The sequence below is a fragment of the Anopheles cruzii genome, chromosome 3, assembly GCF_943734635.1.
Source record: "Anopheles cruzii chromosome 3, idAnoCruzAS_RS32_06, whole genome shotgun sequence".
Taxonomy (NCBI): Eukaryota; Metazoa; Arthropoda; class Insecta; order Diptera; family Culicidae; genus Anopheles; species Anopheles cruzii.
In genome coordinates this window covers 79,149,034-79,166,607 of record NC_069145.1, presented here as the reverse complement: position 1 = coordinate 79,166,607, position 17,574 = coordinate 79,149,034, and the positions used below count along the sequence as shown (strand labels likewise).

The following is a 17,574-nucleotide window of genomic DNA, read 5'->3' as shown; positions in this document are numbered from 1 at the left end:
TATCTCAAAAAGCAAGTTCTATCATTTATTAAGTCACACAAAGGTTCGGTTAGGTTTTTGGCCTGATTTGGCAAGCTACAGCAGGGAGGAAGTTCAGAGTGGTACCGTGACAATAAGGTGGATTTCATCGGAAAGGATATCAAGGTTGAAGAAGACTGGAAAGATGATGCGGGATGCTGCAGACAGAATAATTTTCTGAAATTCTTCTCTCAAAGTACATCAAAATACCTTCATTTCGACACCTTGACATGTTCCCTAAGTCAAACCAACCCCGAGCTAATTCAATTGTTCCCTTGATTCTAAGTAGGACAGGCTTTAAAAGCAATTGTTTGACCGCTGCTCCTTTTCTCCCCTACTCACCCCGTTGGTCCGGTGTCGTCGGCGTAGCAGGCGGAATCACCGGGTCGGCAGTCATCGCAAAAGTCTCCGTTCTCCGTGCATTTGCTCACGCTCAGCGACATCACGCGACCGTTGCGCGTGGCCGTGATCTTGTGCCACTCGCCGTTCGAGATCGACCCACTGTCACCGGCGGCCGGCTGGCCCACGACGAGCGACGTTATGGCCGTACGGGCACCCCCGAACGAGAACACGGCCCGCCCATTGACCACCTCCATCGCCACAAAGTCCGACCGGCCGCCGCTCTGGATGCCGTAGTTGTACACGAGCAGCGCATCCGGCTTGGTGGTGGCGAAGATCACCGAGATGTCATTGGTGGCCGAATCGAGCGCCGGAAATGCCATGTACGAGAGCTCCCGGAACCCGAACGTGGTCTTCTCGCAGTACCGCCCGTACCGCCCGTCCACGCAGCTGCACCGGTAGCCGGGCTTCAGGCTGACGCACAGCCCCCCGTACAGACACGGATTGGGGCGGCACGAGTCGGCCACCGCCTCACACTGGTTACCCCGGTAGCCGGGTCGGCACAGGCAGAAGAAGCTCGATCCGTCCGAACTCTCGCGACACGAACCACCATTCTGGCAGGGGCCACTCGAGCAGATATCACCGCGTTCCAGCTGACAGTACTTACCCTCCCGGTTCGGTGGGCAACTGCACTGAAAATCGTAACCCTGTCGCCGACACTGCCCTCCGGCATGGCACGGATTCGGTGAACACGGATCCTGCCGCCGTTCGCAGCGCGGCCCCGTGAAACCCTCGGGACAGCGGCAAGCGAAATCGTGCCGTACGAGGGGCGAAGTGAAGATGAGCGACTGACTGTCGGTGATCGAGTTCTGATCGTGCACCTGGATGTGGGCAGAGCACACTCCGCCATTGTCGCAGGTACTGGCCAAACACGGTGCGTACCCGATGAGGGCCGTCGAAGACCGTGTCGCTGACGCCGCCGGCAGTAGCTGATTGATGGCTTCCAGTTTCCGTGATAACCGCTCGATGACGTACTTCGCCGAGCGGTACCCCTTCGTGGCGACCCCACTCCGGATGGCCACGGTCAGGTGGAGCGACTTCTCGACATCCCGCAGGCTGTACAGGATCAGCTCGTCCGCGCCCTCCACCGCACCCTTGGCAATGTCCATAAAGTTGCGGTAGTAGTTGGCCAGGAAGGTACCGCTGCTCACGTTGGCCAACCGGACCGTGATCGAGTTCTCCACCGTGGCATTGTCAAAGTGCAGGAACTCAACCGACACCGTCGAAATGACGTCCGGGTGTTTGCCATCGTTGCCCGACACCAGGAAGCCGGTATGGCCACCTTGCGGCAGTTCCGTCGGGCGCAATAGACAGCCGCTGCTGATGAAGAACGCGGTCACCGGTTGCTTGTTGAGGTCGCTCAGCAGCTTGCACCGGTAGTCACCGGTCAGATCTGCGTCGTTCGGGTGCACGTTGGCCACATCTCCGTGGACGACCCCGTTGAACACGTACACGAGCACGTGCACGATCCGGGGCGTCGACGGACTGTCATTCTGGTCGATCACGTTCACCGTGATCGTTTGCTGGGTCCGCATCCTTGGCGACCCATTGTCCTCCACCTCCACAAGCAGCTCCAGCTGGGCGGTGGTCTCCCGATCGATACTCCGGACCGTCCGCAGGACACCGGAGTGTTTTTCGAGCGTAAAGAACGACTTGTGCCGCCCACCGACGAGGTAGTACGTGAACGGGCCCCCGTTGGGGGGAAGGTCCGGATCGGTAGCCGCCAGTGTCATGACCACCGTGTTGGGTGGTTCGTTCTCGAGCACCGTACCGACCGTGTCCTTTGCGTCAAAAACCGGCCCATTGTCGTTGATGTCCGAGAGCGTTATCTGCACGACGGTGGTCCCCGTTTGCGGTGGAACTCCCCCATCGATGGCCCCAACGATCAGCTTGTGGACGGGGACGGACTCGCGGTCCAGCAGCCGGGTCGTTTCGATCTGCCCCGACTGGGGGTCGATCTTGAACGAGTGATCATTGTTACCGCCGATGATCGAGTAGCTGAACTGGTTGTTCTGGGGGCGCACGTCCTTATCGACCGCTTTCACCGCCACCGGCACCTTCGTGCCGAGCGGATCACCCTCCGAGATGGTGGTCTCGTACAGGTCGAGCAGAAACTCGGGCGGATCGTTCCCGTCCTGGATGGAGATGATCACCTGCGCTTCGTCCGTGTCGTTGCCCCGAATCCCTCCGTAGTTCTTCGCCAGCACCGTCAGCACGACCCGGGACTGCGTTTCACGGTCCAGATTGCGCGATACCACGATCACACCCGACTCCGGGTGAATGCTGAAGCCTTTGTCATTGCTCGACCCCACCAACAGGTAGTACACTTTGCCGTCCTCACCGGCGTCCTTATCCGTCGCCTGAATGATCCCTACGCTCGATCCCACTTCGGCCGATTCCGACACATCGAAGTGGAACACCGGCTGGACAAACTTCGGGTAGTACTCGTTCACTCCCGTCACGTGCACCACGATCTTCGTCTCGTTGCGCATCGCCGAGTCCGGGTTGGAGCCCACGACCCGCAGCACGTACCGATCCTGCTCCTCGTAGTCGAACGTGGCCGTTGAAGTTATCACCCCGGTGCCGGGTTCGATCGCAAACAGATCGCGACCCGTTCCGCCGACGATGGCGTACACGATGACCGCGTTCTTCGGTGAGTCCCGATCGTGGGCAACGGCGCGGTACACGAACGAGTTGGGCGGTGAATTCTCCGCCACGTACGCACCGTACACGGACTGGTTGAAGTACGGTGCGTTGTCGTTGATGTCGGTCAGTGTGATCGTGATCATGGCCACGGATCGGCGCGACCGATAGCCCAGATCTTCGGCCGTTATGTTCAACTGATAGACCTGCACCAGATCGTAGTCGAGTGGCTGCCGGATGACCACGGCTCCGCTGACGGCGTGCACCGAGAAGTCGTTCCGCTCGTTGCCGGCCAGTATCGAGTAGCGCACCATCCCGTTCGGGCCGTCATCGTTGTCCGGAGCGCTCACGGTCAGGATGGTCGAGCCGACCGGTTCGTTTTCGGGCACGATCACCTGATAGGATGGGCTCTGGAAGACGGGTGAAAACTTGTTCACGCCCGTCACGATGATCGTCACCGCTACTTCGTCCTGCTGCGGCGGTACACCACGATCGATGGCTCGCACCGTTAGCGAATAGACCGTGCCGGGTGGATCGCTAAGAGAAGCGCCGCCGCTTACGATGATCCACCCATCCAGTTTGTTGATCGCGAACCGAGCCGATCCATTGCCACCGGTCACCGCGTATTCAATCTCCGCGTTCACACCGTAGTCCAGATCGTCCTTTGCCGCAAGCTGCACGATCCGCTGGCCAGCGGTCGCACCCTCCGGTGCCGGTGCCATGTACGACGGTTGCCCAAACACGGGCGGATTGTTGTTGGCGTCAACAATGTTCACGTTCACCAGACACTCGGTGTACATCGGGGGCTTCCCGTTGTCGGTGGCCAGCACCGTCAGGCTGAACATGTTCTCCGGCGACGGTTCGATCTGCGTGTGTTTGTAGTGGATCTTGCGCTTGCTAAACAGCTCCCCGGTGGCCGGATCGATCGAGAACAGGTCGGACGGTTGCTGGAGCGAGTATGAGATGACCGAATTCGGGCCCTGCTTGTCGCGATCGGTCGCGATCACCTGGCCCACGAACATGATCGGCTTCTGGAGCTCGGGAAAGTTGAAGCTGTAGTAGCTGTGCTCAAACTCGGGCGCATTATCGTTCTGATCCTGGATGGTGATCGTGAGCGGGGTCTCCGTACGCCACGCACCATCGACGGCGGCCACCTTCAGAATGTACTCGTCCTGTAGTTCCCGGTCGAGGTGCCCCGCAACCGTCACGTTGCCGGTGGTCGAATCGATCGAGAACTTGTGGCCAATGTTTTCCGTGAAGATGTAGCTTGCGTTCGCGTTCACCCCAACGTCCGAGTCGGACGAGGTGATCTTGATCACAAACTGACCGATTTCCGCGTTCTCCGTCACGTTCACCGAGAAGAGGCGCGTGAATTTGGGCGGATTGTCGTTCTTGTCCAGCACGTTCACCAGCACGGCCGCACTGCCCGTCAGCTGGGGCACACCCTGGTCGACGGCATCCACGATCAGCGTGTAGTGGGCCGTGTCCTCCCGATCGAGCCGCATCGTCGTGAAGATTTCGCCCGTATCGGTGTTGATTTCGAACGCTTCGTAGTCGGCCCGCAGGTGGTACGTGATTTGGCCGTTCTCCTCCGAGTCGGCATCGGTGGCGGACACTTTGGCGATCAGCTGCGACGGTGGTTCCTCCTCCATCACCTCCGCCACGTACACCTGGCGGTCCATCAGAGGGGCATTGTCGTTCGCATCCGTGACGTTTACCGTAAGCTGCAGCACACTCCGAAGGCTCGGCCGATCCGAATCGGCCGCCTCGATCCACACCTCGTACTGCCGGTTCCGCTCGTAGTCTAGCCCTCCCCGGTTTACGGCCACTTCGCCCGTGTTCGGATCGATCCGGAGCGCGTCCCCGATGTTTCCTCCGGCGATGGCGTACCGAATGTTACCGAGCGCTCCCTTCTTCGGCGAGGTGGCCGCCAGCCGGGTCACCATTTTGCCGTCCGCAATGTCCTCTGGCAGCACAAACTGCGTCTCGGAGGGGTAGGAAAACACGGGGAAAAGGTGGGCCGACTTGAGCGAGATCACCAGCTCGCAGCTTGCCGAGCGCGGCTCGGCACCGTGGTCCTTCGCCACGATCGTCAGCCGGTAGACGAGGTCGGCCGCATTCGGGCCACCGACCGCCGACGGCGACGACAGCTCGACGGCCGCTTCGATTACGCCCGTGTGCTCGTTGACGCGGAACCGGCCGGCGTCGGGCCCGGCGACGATCGCGTAGAGGATGCGCGAGTTGGCGCCCTCGTCCCGGTCGATCGCGTTCGCGCCGAACACAAACTGGCCCGGCTTGATGCGGTCCGGGATCGTGACGGCGAAGCTGGGCGCACTGAAGCTGGGGCTATTATCGTTCACGTCCTGCACCGCGATCGTCAGATTAACGACGCTGGCCCGCGGCTCAGTCGATGAACTGTCCTGGGCCATCAGCGTGAAGTGATAGACGGGCACGTCCTCGCGGTCGAGCAGGGCGCCGGTGGCGATCTCGCCGCTGCCCGCGTCCAGCCGGAACCGGTCCGAGTGCTCGCCGAGCAGTGTGTACACGATGCGTGCGTTCGGGCCCGCATCTTTATCGGTGGCCCGCGGCCACAGCACCTTCGTGCCGATCGGCTGGTTCTCGGCCACCGTCGCCGCGTACGATTGCCGCTCGAACTCCGGGCTGTGGTCGTTTATGTCCTGCACGATCACCCGCACGGTGCCGGTCCCGGTCAGCGGTGGCGAGCCTGTGAAGAAAAGACCGAAAGCGTCACAAGTTGGTTCAAAAATCCTCCCTGACATTCTTCCCTAAAACTCCCAGCAGGACTCATTCGGAAGTAGCATTGGCCGGTCGTTAGTCGGTTAGGTTCTCCGTTTTTCGAGCCCCGGGCCAAAGAGCGTCCCACATTGGTCACGACACACACGGTTCAATATTCACATTTTCGAGCACCGAGCGAGGCCCGATACAAAACCGATCCCAACACACGCGCACACAGACCCCGTCGGGGACGGAACGGGGAACCGCAATTGGTGATCTTACGGTGATTGAGATTATCTTAATCTTTCTCTTCATTCTCCGGCAACATCGGCTCGGCGGGTCCGGGACGAACGTTGCCCGTTGAAACATTAAATGCGTCGCTTGGCCCCCAATGCGAGGGCCAAGCTGCTGGAGTGGCCTGCGCTCGTTAGCCTGAAGGAAGGCAAAGTATGTGGAGAGCAATAGAAGTGTGGGAGCAAGAGGGAAATAAATAGAGGGAGAGAGAGCGAGAGAACGAAGAGATGAATAAGGGGACCACAAACGGAGCTTCGCGGCCAATCCGCGGCCAGGCCGTGGCAGCGGCGTGATAAACACTTGTATATCTTCTCGGTGGTGGTCGGGTATTTTGCGTGCGACACATATATGTGCATCTCTCCCTGTTTCTCTTTCTCCCTCCCTACGCTCTCTGAGCCGAGTACGAACAGAAAGCGACCCAGGAGAGAAGGAGAGAGACCTCGGAGGGCTGATATAATTTTTCTTTCTTTTTTACAAATTTTAAGCTTTATGCAGATGAAGTATTTATAGCCCGAGGTAATAAAATGTTTCCAGTTATATACACATATAACTGTGGCGTGGCCGCGGCCGACGCGGCACCCTCCACGGCGGCAACCCTCGGCCAGCCAGCATCTGCCTCCTTCAGCACGGCGATCTTCCTCGCCGCCGCCGCATGCGTGTGCGTATGGGCGGCCGGGCCCCCCTCGGGTCGGCGGTCGTGTGTAAGTGTTCCACCGGCCTGGCGCTGGATCGCGTCTTCTGGACGCCACGTTGCCCAACAGCGAGCGAGTGTGTCCCAGGCGGCCACGTTATTGTTTCTCGTCGCAAAGGAACTAGCAGACGATTTGTTTTTGATGTGGCGCAACCCTATTTTGTCGCAAACGCAGATTCTCACCGCAGGATCGCGTGGGGTCAGAGTGAGCCAGGCGATTCCGGGCGCTCTGGGGAAGGGGCAAACCCGGGAAGGCAAACCCCTCGGACTCGCGAATTATAGGAAATTGGCTGAATATTTATTGGAGGTAGTTTATCAGCCTGCGGGGCCTGGACGCGGACTTGACGTCACGACTTCACGAAGAATCAATACCCGCGCGGCCGTTCGCCGATTATCGTTTGCCTTGCCTTCCCCTTGCCTTCGATCCGGGGAATGGGAGGCAATCAAGTGCGCCTTTTGCTTTCCCGTTCCGCGCCTTGCTCTGCGCGCGGGATAATTGAGGAGATACCCTCAAGGTTTCCCCGGAAACTCACGGGCTCATCTTCAAATGGCCGCACATTTTGACAGTATTTTCCGCACCCAGTTCCCCCTCGAGACTTACCGGTGTCCATCGCCACGAGCGTCAGGATGTACTCGGCCTGCAGCTCTCGGTCCAGCGCCCGGAGCAGCGAAATCTCGCCCGTCGAAGCATTGATCTTGAAGTAGTCCGTGTCGCCCTCCTTCAGGAAGTACCGGACCTGCGAGTTGAACGGCGGCGTGTCCGCGTCGTACGCCCGCACGGTAATTACGTAGCCCCCGTTCGGTGGGATCACGTTCTCCATGATGTAGGCGAGATAGGGCGAGTCGAGAAAGGTTGGCGGGTTGTCGTTGATGTCCGTGATGGTGATCGATAGGCGGGCCGTGTCGAAGCGCACCTCCGCGCCCCCGTCGATGTCGCCGGCGCAGTCCTCGGCCCGCACCGTGATGGTGTAGAGCGCTTTGCGCTCAAAGTTGAGGTTCTTCGCCACCCGCACCACGCCGCTGTCCTCGCTGATGCTAAAGTCCCGGTTGTCGTCGCCGGCCGCTATCGAGAAGCGGACGCGTCCATTAGCGCCCTCGTCGATATCGGTGGCAGAGACCTGGACCGGGTATGAAAAGTGCAACGCGAACCGAATTAAAGAACGGACCAAAATGTGTCCCTTCGAATTCCCTAGACTCTAGGACTCGAATTTATCCCCCATTGTTGCCACAGGAAAAGCTGCACCTCTGAATGAATGGTCTTGCGTAATTAAAAATCCGGGCTCCCCCGGAAGGAAGGGAGCGCACGGATTGTGTCACATCACGACGAACGCTCCCGCAGCGAGCAGACCGCAGAGCGACGCGAGTGCGCGAGCGAAAGAGAGCGGCTCACTCCGGGCTGCTTTTTAATGCAACCTTCTGGCCGCCGGCGGGCGGCCAGGATAAGATCACGGCTCGCTGTCGTCGTCGTCGTCGTCGGCGGCGAAAGAGAAATGATGTTATGAATAAAGCGCATTTCGTGACGCTTTCAAATAAACAGCAAAAACGTTTTAAGCCGAGCGGATGCTGCAGCGAAGAGCGCAGCGCGCAGCGCATGCAAATGCAAAACCCACTGGCGGTGGCCACCCTCTGCACGGCTGCGTGCAAATATTTAAACACACCACCATCACCGCGGGGATGATTTAAGATCAAAAACTTTTTAATGCTTCGCGGCGACGGCGACGGCAGAGAGAAACGGAACAAACACACTCGGCGCAGCGCAGCGTGACTCACCTGCAGGACGCTGGCCCCGATGCTGGCATTTTCCGCGATCGCCGCACTGTACTGTTTGGGGTCAAAGATGGGACTGTTGTCGTTCTCGTCGAGCACGTTGATGCGGATGCGCGCCGGCGTCGACCGCGACGGGTCGCCCCGATCTTTGGCGATCACCCGCAGCTCGTAGCTCGACTTGACCTCGCGATCGAGCGGACCGGAAACGCGCAGCAACCCGTCGGCCTGCCCAACGGTAAACGGCCCCGGTCCGGACGACGCCGACGATCCGGGTGAATCCGGCTTGTGGTCGTCCAGCTGGTACTCGACGTACCCGTTGCGGCCCTCGTCCCGATCGACCGCCTTGATGGCCATGATCACCGTGTTGATCGGGATGTTTTCCGCCACGCTCGTCTCGTTCGGGCTGACAAATTCCGGGGCCAGATCGTTGATATCCTTTAGCAGGATCGAAACCTGTAAGAAAGAACGTCGCGTTACGTCGCGTTACAATTACGGAATTACGTGCGTTCCTTACCTGAACGGTCGACGAAAGGCGCTTCTCGGGCTCCTGCGCACAGTCCTGCGCGGTGATGACCAGATTGTAGACACTCTTCGTTTCCCGGTCGAGCGATCGGCGCGTCCGGATGGTCCCGTTGGCCATGATCTGGAAGTCTTCTTGCTCGTCACCCGCCGATATCGAGTACTCTATGCGCCCGTTCGGTCCTGCGTTTTTGGGCGGTTCGGACGAAGAGAACACAGAAAGGCACAGAAATGCGGAACAATTAATCCACCGCGCTAATGACGTGACGAGCCATAACGAGCCCAATCCAAGGTGCTCCGGGGGTGGAAAGCAAAGTGTTTAACCGGTCGAGGTCGAGATCGAGAATCGTTAAGAATTGGAATTGGGCTTGGATCAATACACCATTCGGGGGGGAAAGCATCTTATTACGCGTGGCAACCTGTATTTAGGAACGTGCTCATTAAGTGCTTCGAAATCTGTCTCTCCCTCTGTCTGTCTCGTTAAATACGGATTCCCCAATTTACGAATGATCTCGCGGACAACAAGGAGGTTTATTAATTTGCATGTCCCTCTTGACGATCGTGTGCATTGAATGAAACGGTTGACCTCTTTTTTGGGCAAATGATTCCCGGCATCCCCCGGCAAGGATCGGTGGTAACCAACACAGCCCCCGGTGTTACCCACCCCGGTCGTCGCTGCTCCTGCGACACGATCGGGGGGGGACAAAATCGTTAAAAAGTGCGACAAGATGCCAGAGCGATTGTGTCAATCGATGTTCGACAAAATTATTTGTCGCCTGATCTGTCTCGTGGCCTGTCTCGTGGTCCCGCGTTCCGGAGATCCAAATGGTCTGTCAGATCGCGGGACGCGGGACACAGAAATTCATGTCCGGCGAGGATTAACCATCGAGGATTGTTGATGGACTGCGACTGTCCTGGGCCTACGCACGACCGTTTCTTTGTTCCGTGTGTTCCTTTGCTCCCTGGTCTAATGTATGTCAAAACGTCGATGTATGATGTTATCTGGCACCTTCCCCGAAATGAGCAGGGAAGGAAAAAAAAGCGGAACAAACACAAACACACAGTGACTTCGGGACAACAACCCTTCCGAGGCGAGGCCAGACCAGGCCGCGGCGGAGCGCGGTTTTCATCAATTTGATTAATAATATTGTCCCGGATTGTATAGAACAGGGGGCGCGCGCGCGGCCGCGAGCGCCCGGTTTGAGCCGTGTTCGCTTCAAACCGGTTATACTAAACCATAAACTTGTGTGTGTGCCGTGTGTGCGTGGTGAATTGTAGTTCCTTTTCTCCGTCAGATGATACACATTATTTAGTAATAACTAGCAGGCCCGGCGAACTCTGTTTCGCCCCAGAGGCAATGGGCCCCCGGTGATAGGAGCAGTCGGTAACGCTCGTCCCTGTATCGCAGCTGGCCATGGGTTCGATTCCCGATTCCGGCGTTCCAGGGGGGTTGGCGCGGGACTAACAACTCGGCCCGTAAAAACGAACGTTTAGAAAGAGTATCGGAGATTAACATTGTCTCTGGTGCAGGCTAAGACCGCTCAACGGTTATTGTCCAATAAGAAGAGAAGAACTTCATTTCGTCAGCTGATCTTGGAATTACTGGCAGTGTTTGGCGGAAATTTCAGGACAGTAAAATCATTGCCCCTCCAAAACATCTCGCAACATGCGCCAAACATCTCGATTATATACGTCATTAGTGAGCTAGTGAACGCTGCATTAGTGAGAAAGAGAAGCCAACAATTGTTTTCTGTTGCTCGCTCAGTCTGTCCCTTTGCAGTATATGAAAAAAAAAACACATTGTGCGTATTGTGGCTTCATTGTGACGCGATCGGATTATAAAAAGTATCCTATCTGGGGCCCTTGGATCTAAGCTACCTCCACACCAATTTTCAGCCAAATCGGTTCAGCCGTTCTTGAGTTATAAAGGGAATAACAATAACGCGGTACTCTTTTATATATATAGATTTCAACTCCATCTTGCCATTGCTTTGTAGTTAGCACAAGGGGTCATATGTGAGGTTGCCAAGGTTCGCGTACCAAAAGTCTAGTTGGGCGCTCAAGTATGTAGACGACGAAAGACAACAGACAGTCCCACAGAGAGCGATCCCGTGGCCCGTCAAAAAGCGAACAAGAAACCGAAATGACAGATACAAAAATCCCGCGTACAATGATGCCCGCCCGCCCGCGGTGTGCCTCGCGCTCCGCGGCCTTTCTGGGGCTTTGATTTCCAAATCGAGAACTGGGGGCACCGGGGGGGACAGGAGAGCCGGCGGGACGGGCAGGGCGCGCAGAGGCGGCACAGTAAAAATGTATATTCTATCGATATCTATAAATTTTGAAGTCAATAAAATACACTCTGCTTCTCGCGTCCCGTCCCTGAACCGGCCCCTTGGTGCTGGTGCTGTGCCATCAACCCGGCCACGGCCTACACACACACACACACACACACACACACACACACACACGTAATAGAGGTTGGAATTTTCTCTTCGAACCGTCTCCGTCTTAGTTTCTTCCGGCCGTCTTCTGCGATCAGTTGATCAGATTTCACGGGCACGGGACGAGACGAGACACAAAAACATTTGGTCCTTCCCCAGTTGCGGTGGCCGTCATAAAATAGCGCGCGCCCCGTGAAGGAAAAATATGTTTACCGTGGGATTAAGAGGCAGCTTAATCCTCACAGTCGCGCCCGTCTCCCTTTGGGGGACACTTTTAATCGAGATTATACACAATTTTACAACCCCAAAGGCGTAAGACGTGCGGCGTCGGCGGCGGCGGTGATCTTGGCGATTAACGCCAAGGGTTCCGCGACCCCTGTGTTATCAGTGGCCGAGATGTTAAAAAAGTGGGACACAGCACACTGCGAGGAACTTGCCTGAATCGATGTCCGTTGCGCTGACCGTGACGACGTCCGAGTTGATGGGAGCATTTTCGAAGATTTCGTTCGAGTAGCTCATCGGATCGAAGATGGGCGCGTTGTCGTTCAGGTCGACCACGTTGCAGTAGACGGTCAGCGTGCTCGACAGGCTCGGGTATCCGTTGTCCTGCGCCTGCACCACCAGAATGTAGTGTTGCACCTGTGTTTTGGGCCAAACCAGAAAGATAAGTTATGAGTCGCGACTCCTTGCACGTCCGCGAGGTCACCGAGGAATTACCTCTTCGAAGTCGAGCCGCGCCGTGAGGGTGAAAATACCCGTCTGGGGGTTCAGCGAGAACACATCGTTCGCCCAGTCCGAGATGACGGTGTACGTGACGGCCGCGTTGGTGCCGATATCGGGATCCGTTGCCTGGATGACCCCGACGTGGTAGCCACGCTGTGCGTTCTCCGGAATATCGAACGAGTACGCCGGTTCGGCAAACACCGGTGGGTTGTCGTTGGTATCGGTAACCTGAAGGATGGTAATGAAAGAAAAGGTTTAGAGAACGAATAATACTTTCGCGGACCGAAAATAGTGAACTTGATTTCACAAAAAAAGGGTTCGTCGCTTGGCCAGCGATCCCAAGAGTCTAGTGTTTCGTCGGCTGCGTGAGTTCATGGGCCTCCCGTCAACTTTCACTGGGCCCCTTTGGGCATGGCGAAGGCAACATTCTATGACATTTTCGACAGCGGACGAGACACGAACGTGTGGCGCCGAGCCGGAGCCGGGCCGAAGCGCTGCGGCCCACTCTCTATCTGTCGTGTCAAATCTGAATGTTTTCTTTCGGGGCTTTTTTGGAGAAGAGTCGAGAGCGCTCCGAGGCGTCACCGAAGCGTGTTCCGAAAAGTATGTTTCACATTTATTCGAACGGCATGGATGGGTATGGATCGTGGCCGTGGCTCGTTGTAATGGCTTAATAGCGCTAAGCGCTATTATGGCCTGTGCCTGTGCGTGATGGAACGGATCGGAGCAACGGATGGAATCGCCTGGTATGCCTCTCGAGAGACAGAGTCGTTTCAACACACGACGGCGACGGCGAACCCGTCGTCCCGAGGGGTGTGCCTCAGGGACAGAACACAGCCATTTGAAGGCACACGGATAGATAGGTTGAGTTGAGCACTTTTGATCTCCATCTGTTTATTTATGATTATGATTATTTTTATTAAATCATTCCCCCTTCATTCGTGAGGTCCAGTGTGTGAGGGTCCCGTATGTGCGAGGTGCGGCCACCGAGGGAATTGCGGTGCAGGAAAAAAATCCAAACGTTGCCGAAGAATCGAGGGAACCGCGAAAAGAAAACGTCGATCGGGCGCGCGCGGTAAATGATTCATTTGATTTGATTATTCTTCTAAATGGTGGATAGAATCGTTGATGAGGCCTCGGGGTAGCCATTGGAATTGGTGTTTCGATTCGATTTGATCGCTAGACGATCGCCGGTACGCTGTCGGCCTACCCGAACCCTGACAAGATGGAGGAATTACTGTCAACGAAGCGTTAGTGAAATGAACGAAAAAAAAGGTTTGAATATTCATTTCATCCATTCGAGTGGGGGACACCAGATTTTCCGTCCGTTTATCAAATGACCATACTGTCATAAATGTGCTAAAAAGTACTTTTTATGAAGCGTAAGGAAGGATCGAGTTGTGGCACACGAAAGTTCACTCGGGAATTATGGAAAGCGTCGATTATTATGAAGATTTTCTCGACTTTAAATGGACCGAATCTCCTATTTTCGTTTGATATTTTAACGAATTTATGTTAGATGAAGCGAAATACTTCACTAATCCTTATTTACAAGCGAAACCCTGAAGTGTGTCCTGTTTATCTTCGCCGCTTCTTCGCCAAATGGCGCAACGACGTGTCAAATTATTAGTGCACAATAACTCCGAAGGAAGACCGATGGCGCACAAGTGGGCGTTTATGTTGCCGTTTACAAATAAACGTGTTTACATGCGTTCCAGTCAGATCGTGGCACCGGAGATTATGATGAACGTTGGGCGTATGAATGTTGTTTAATTTTTAATTCAAGCTTTCACTCCCACAATTTACGCCGCACGCCGTCCTCCACCGCGCCGTCCTTCCGCCGTCATGCTTTTGTCTTTCTTCCATTTCCAACGCCCGGCCCGGCCCGGTCGTTCTCACCACGAATGGGGGTCTCTCTCAGAGCCACGAGGGCGGCGGCCGCAATCGTACGGTTCCCATCTATTCTGGATCTTGATCGCGCGCTCGCCCCGGTGGACAAAACGAACTCGGGGAATTGGAATGAAATCACGGTCGGGTATGGCTAGGAATGAGCCCAAACCCGAAGAAATGTGTACGCGCGCGAGCGCCAATAAGGGCGGCCGCGGCCCCGCAGTGAGTCATAGGGCAGGGTCCGGACGGCTACACAAATCGCTCGCTCCCCCAAAGAGCGGATAAAACGCGTGGAACGCGCGTTCAAATGTTGGCCTTTTTCATTAAAGCCGCTGGAGCGCTGATGGAGCCGATTGGGAGTGAAGGAAAGGCGAACCCAACCGGGAACCGAAATGATGGCGGCCCGCAACGCCGCCGCCGGGATGATTGAACGGTTCTCGTGAGGGACCCACCGAGCTTTCCAGAGGATGGCGGAGGGCAAAATTTACAAATGAATGCTTCACATACGCTCTGGGCGGCGGCTGCTGCTGCGTGATGTCAATCAAACTTTAATAATAAAAGATAACATACACACGGAGCAGAAGGAGCATAAGGGGAGAACAATATAAATAGCAACAATTGCGGACTGGCCCAAGGTACTGGGGTACTGGAATTCAAGAAATGGCGCGTCGAAAGAGCTTCAAAACGAACGTTAAATTGGATCCGCGTAAAGCCTGCCGAAAAGATCGAAATCTCACTACTCTCTCGACCGAACCCGCCCAATCAGTCCCGGGGCCCGGGGTTAAGCTGGACGATTTGAAAGTAATTTGTGATCGTCGAACACCAAGCAGGGCGCGTACGCAGATCCGACGCAATATGGAAACCGGGGCCGGGAAATATGTTGGTCGGGTTGAGTAAACGGTTCCCCAACTTAAGTTCTCTGTAACAAAGGTGACCGAGATTCGAGGTTTCGCTAACAACCCCATGATCCTCTCCGGCGAGAGGATCGTTTAAATGACGGATCAGGGATTCGGGAAGGCAATTCGGCTGTGTGCGAACGATCGAGCGAATTGGCCGGAAAAGCTTTTATGATTTTTCAGTAATCAATCAAACTCAAGGGTCCGTCGTGTGTCAAGATTCTGGATTCTGGCCGAAAAAAGGAAGGAAGGAAGGAAGGAAAGTCAGTGCGCCGGAGCGCGCGCCTCCCGCATTTTTGTTGCCCGCGAGGAATTTGCGGAAAGATTGTCTTTCCTGCGCCCCCCTCTGTCTTCTTACCTGCACGGTGATGGTGGTTTCGGTACTTTGAATACCGTCCGTCACACTAACGGTCAGCCGGTAGGAGCTGACCGTCTCGCGGTCCAGCGTGTCGCGGAGCTTCAGCAAACCGGTTTCCCGTTCCAGCGCGAACTTGGCGGTGTCCCCCTTCAGCAGCGTGTACTCCAGTTTCCCGATCGTGTCCGGGTCGGTGGCGGTGATTCGCGCCACCGTCTGCCCGATGGCCAGGTCCTCCGACACGCTAAACACCATCGGCAGATTGTGGAACTTGGGCGGGCTGTCGTTTTTGTCCAGCACGTTCACTCGAATCTATGGTGGGGTGGAGAGGAGAGGTGGTAAAGGTAAACACAGCAGTTACAGTTTTAGACGCTCCACTAAAGTGAAACAATAATCATTTCTTGATTGACTCCACACACACTCGTGTTGATACAACAATTCTCCAGCCCGGATTTGCGTTAGTTTTGCGCAGAGACCCCGACGTTCGCTACAATGTACGCGTGACTCCGAAGAACGAAAAGAAACACAAAAAAGGGAACGCCCGGCATCCACCCGGTTCCACTCTTCTCCGCAGTTCGGTACGACGACTGTCAACGTCGTCGGTGATGTCGGTTGATGGGATAAGGTAATTAAAATTACTCGCTCATCTCATGCACCAAGACCAGGATCTGCCGGGCCGGGCGAAAGAAGGGCAGAGCTCAGGTGGCGGGGGCTCGTAAATGTTGCTGCTGCAGCGATTAAGTAACACTTAAAACTCCCCACTTTAATACTGAAACAATCAGTGCCACGGCGAGTGGAGAGTGTGGCCATGCTGTTGCTTTGCTTTGCTTCGGATATGTCGTGCGATCGTGCACGGAAACGGAAACCGAAGATTCTTACACTCTTCCAACACTTTAACTAAAATAAAGGTAAAAAGTTTACACTAAATAGTATTAATATGAATACTGTGGAATGTGTCAATTGTCTGTGATCGGACACGGCGGTGGTGTTGGGAAAACGATTACAAAAAACCCGCCTGCGCTATGTTTCATTCATGTGTTGGCCCTTCGCCCGGTGCTGGCCCCCGCCAGATCCGTGATGATCGTGAGGTTAAAATGGGAAAATTAAAAACAAATTATAAGAACTTCTGGAATTACGGAAGCCGAAAGCGGGGCGGGAAACGCAATAACCCGGCGCACCGGCGGATCGTGTGTGCGTCTGAGCAGGACGCAGGACAACCTGCGCCGTGCGCAGTCTGGATCATTTATTTCTGCGCCCGGGTGCGCGAGAAGACGAAAGACGAAAAATTGAAATCCATTGCCGCCGTCGACGCGCACGCAGGAGTCACGCGCAGGATACAGCAAACTACCCGAGAACACCACGGAAAAGCCGGCACTCGAAACGACGCAACTTGCCTGCGCGTCTAGAGAAGGAGGACAAAAGGAGCTGTGCCCGCGAGACAGCCTTGCTCAAGTGTGCCGGGCGCGTAAGGAAGCGATCGGTCCGTGAGTTGTTGGGCTGATCCCCGTGTGTGTGTGCGAATGATGGACACGCGGAGCCTGCGCGAAAAGCAGACGAACGAATGGTGGCGGCTGTGGACCATTAAAAAGGCCGGCGAACGGACGGACGGACGGAGCGACCGACGGAGTGCCGCATCCTTGGGGGCGAATTATGCTGTGGTGCGTTGTGTGCAATTCCCAAGATCGCAAAGATTCGCCTGAAAGATGATGCCGAGTCCCATTATATTTGCGCTTGCTTGCGGAGCGGACGCATGAATACGCAGCGGACAAATTTTACTACCGGTGTCCAGTGTTTCTAGAACCGTGCACAAAAAGCGGCAGCGGCAGGTTTTGGCTAACGTTGCTCGACGACGACGACGACGGTGGACAGCAAGACAAGGGGATGATGGAAAAACGTTTCCGACCGGGACCTCTCCGACGTGAGGTGGTGAGAAAGTGAACGCCATTTATGACAGGCCCCGATGCCTCTCAGCTGTCACCTGCGCCAGCTCGAATGCGCAGGACCGATGAAACGAAAAAAAAGGATTTGCAAAGCGCTCCATTCTTAGCCGCGGCAAACGTTCGCAAAAAGGGACGGCATAAAATCTTAACAGCACACACGCACACACTTACAGGGAATTTAGAAGAATTCGTAAGTGCTACTTTGGCTGCAGAATCAGAAATGGCTATCACACACGTTGTGTGGTTTATTTTTTCTCGGAAT

At 55.7% G+C, this 17,574-nt stretch overlaps 1 protein-coding gene across 1 annotated transcript in view; it reads right to left on the bottom strand.

Moving 5' to 3' along the window:
• LOC128274600 (cadherin-related tumor suppressor) overlaps positions 1–17,574 on the bottom strand; it is a 31,193-nt gene that overhangs the window by 3,889 nt on the left and 9,730 nt on the right. The window contains exons 2-8 of the mRNA XM_053012838.1: positions 15,376–15,684; positions 12,226–12,459; positions 11,946–12,147; positions 9,063–9,250; positions 8,552–9,001; positions 7,383–7,899; positions 361–5,785 (exon numbers count right to left, since the gene is read on the bottom strand). Of these exons, the coding sequence (XP_052868798.1) occupies positions 361–5,785; positions 7,383–7,899; positions 8,552–9,001; positions 9,063–9,250; positions 11,946–12,147; positions 12,226–12,459; positions 15,376–15,684 (7,325 nt within the window). The remainder of the gene's footprint in view (positions 1–360; positions 5,786–7,382; positions 7,900–8,551; positions 9,002–9,062; positions 9,251–11,945; positions 12,148–12,225; positions 12,460–15,375; positions 15,685–17,574) is intronic.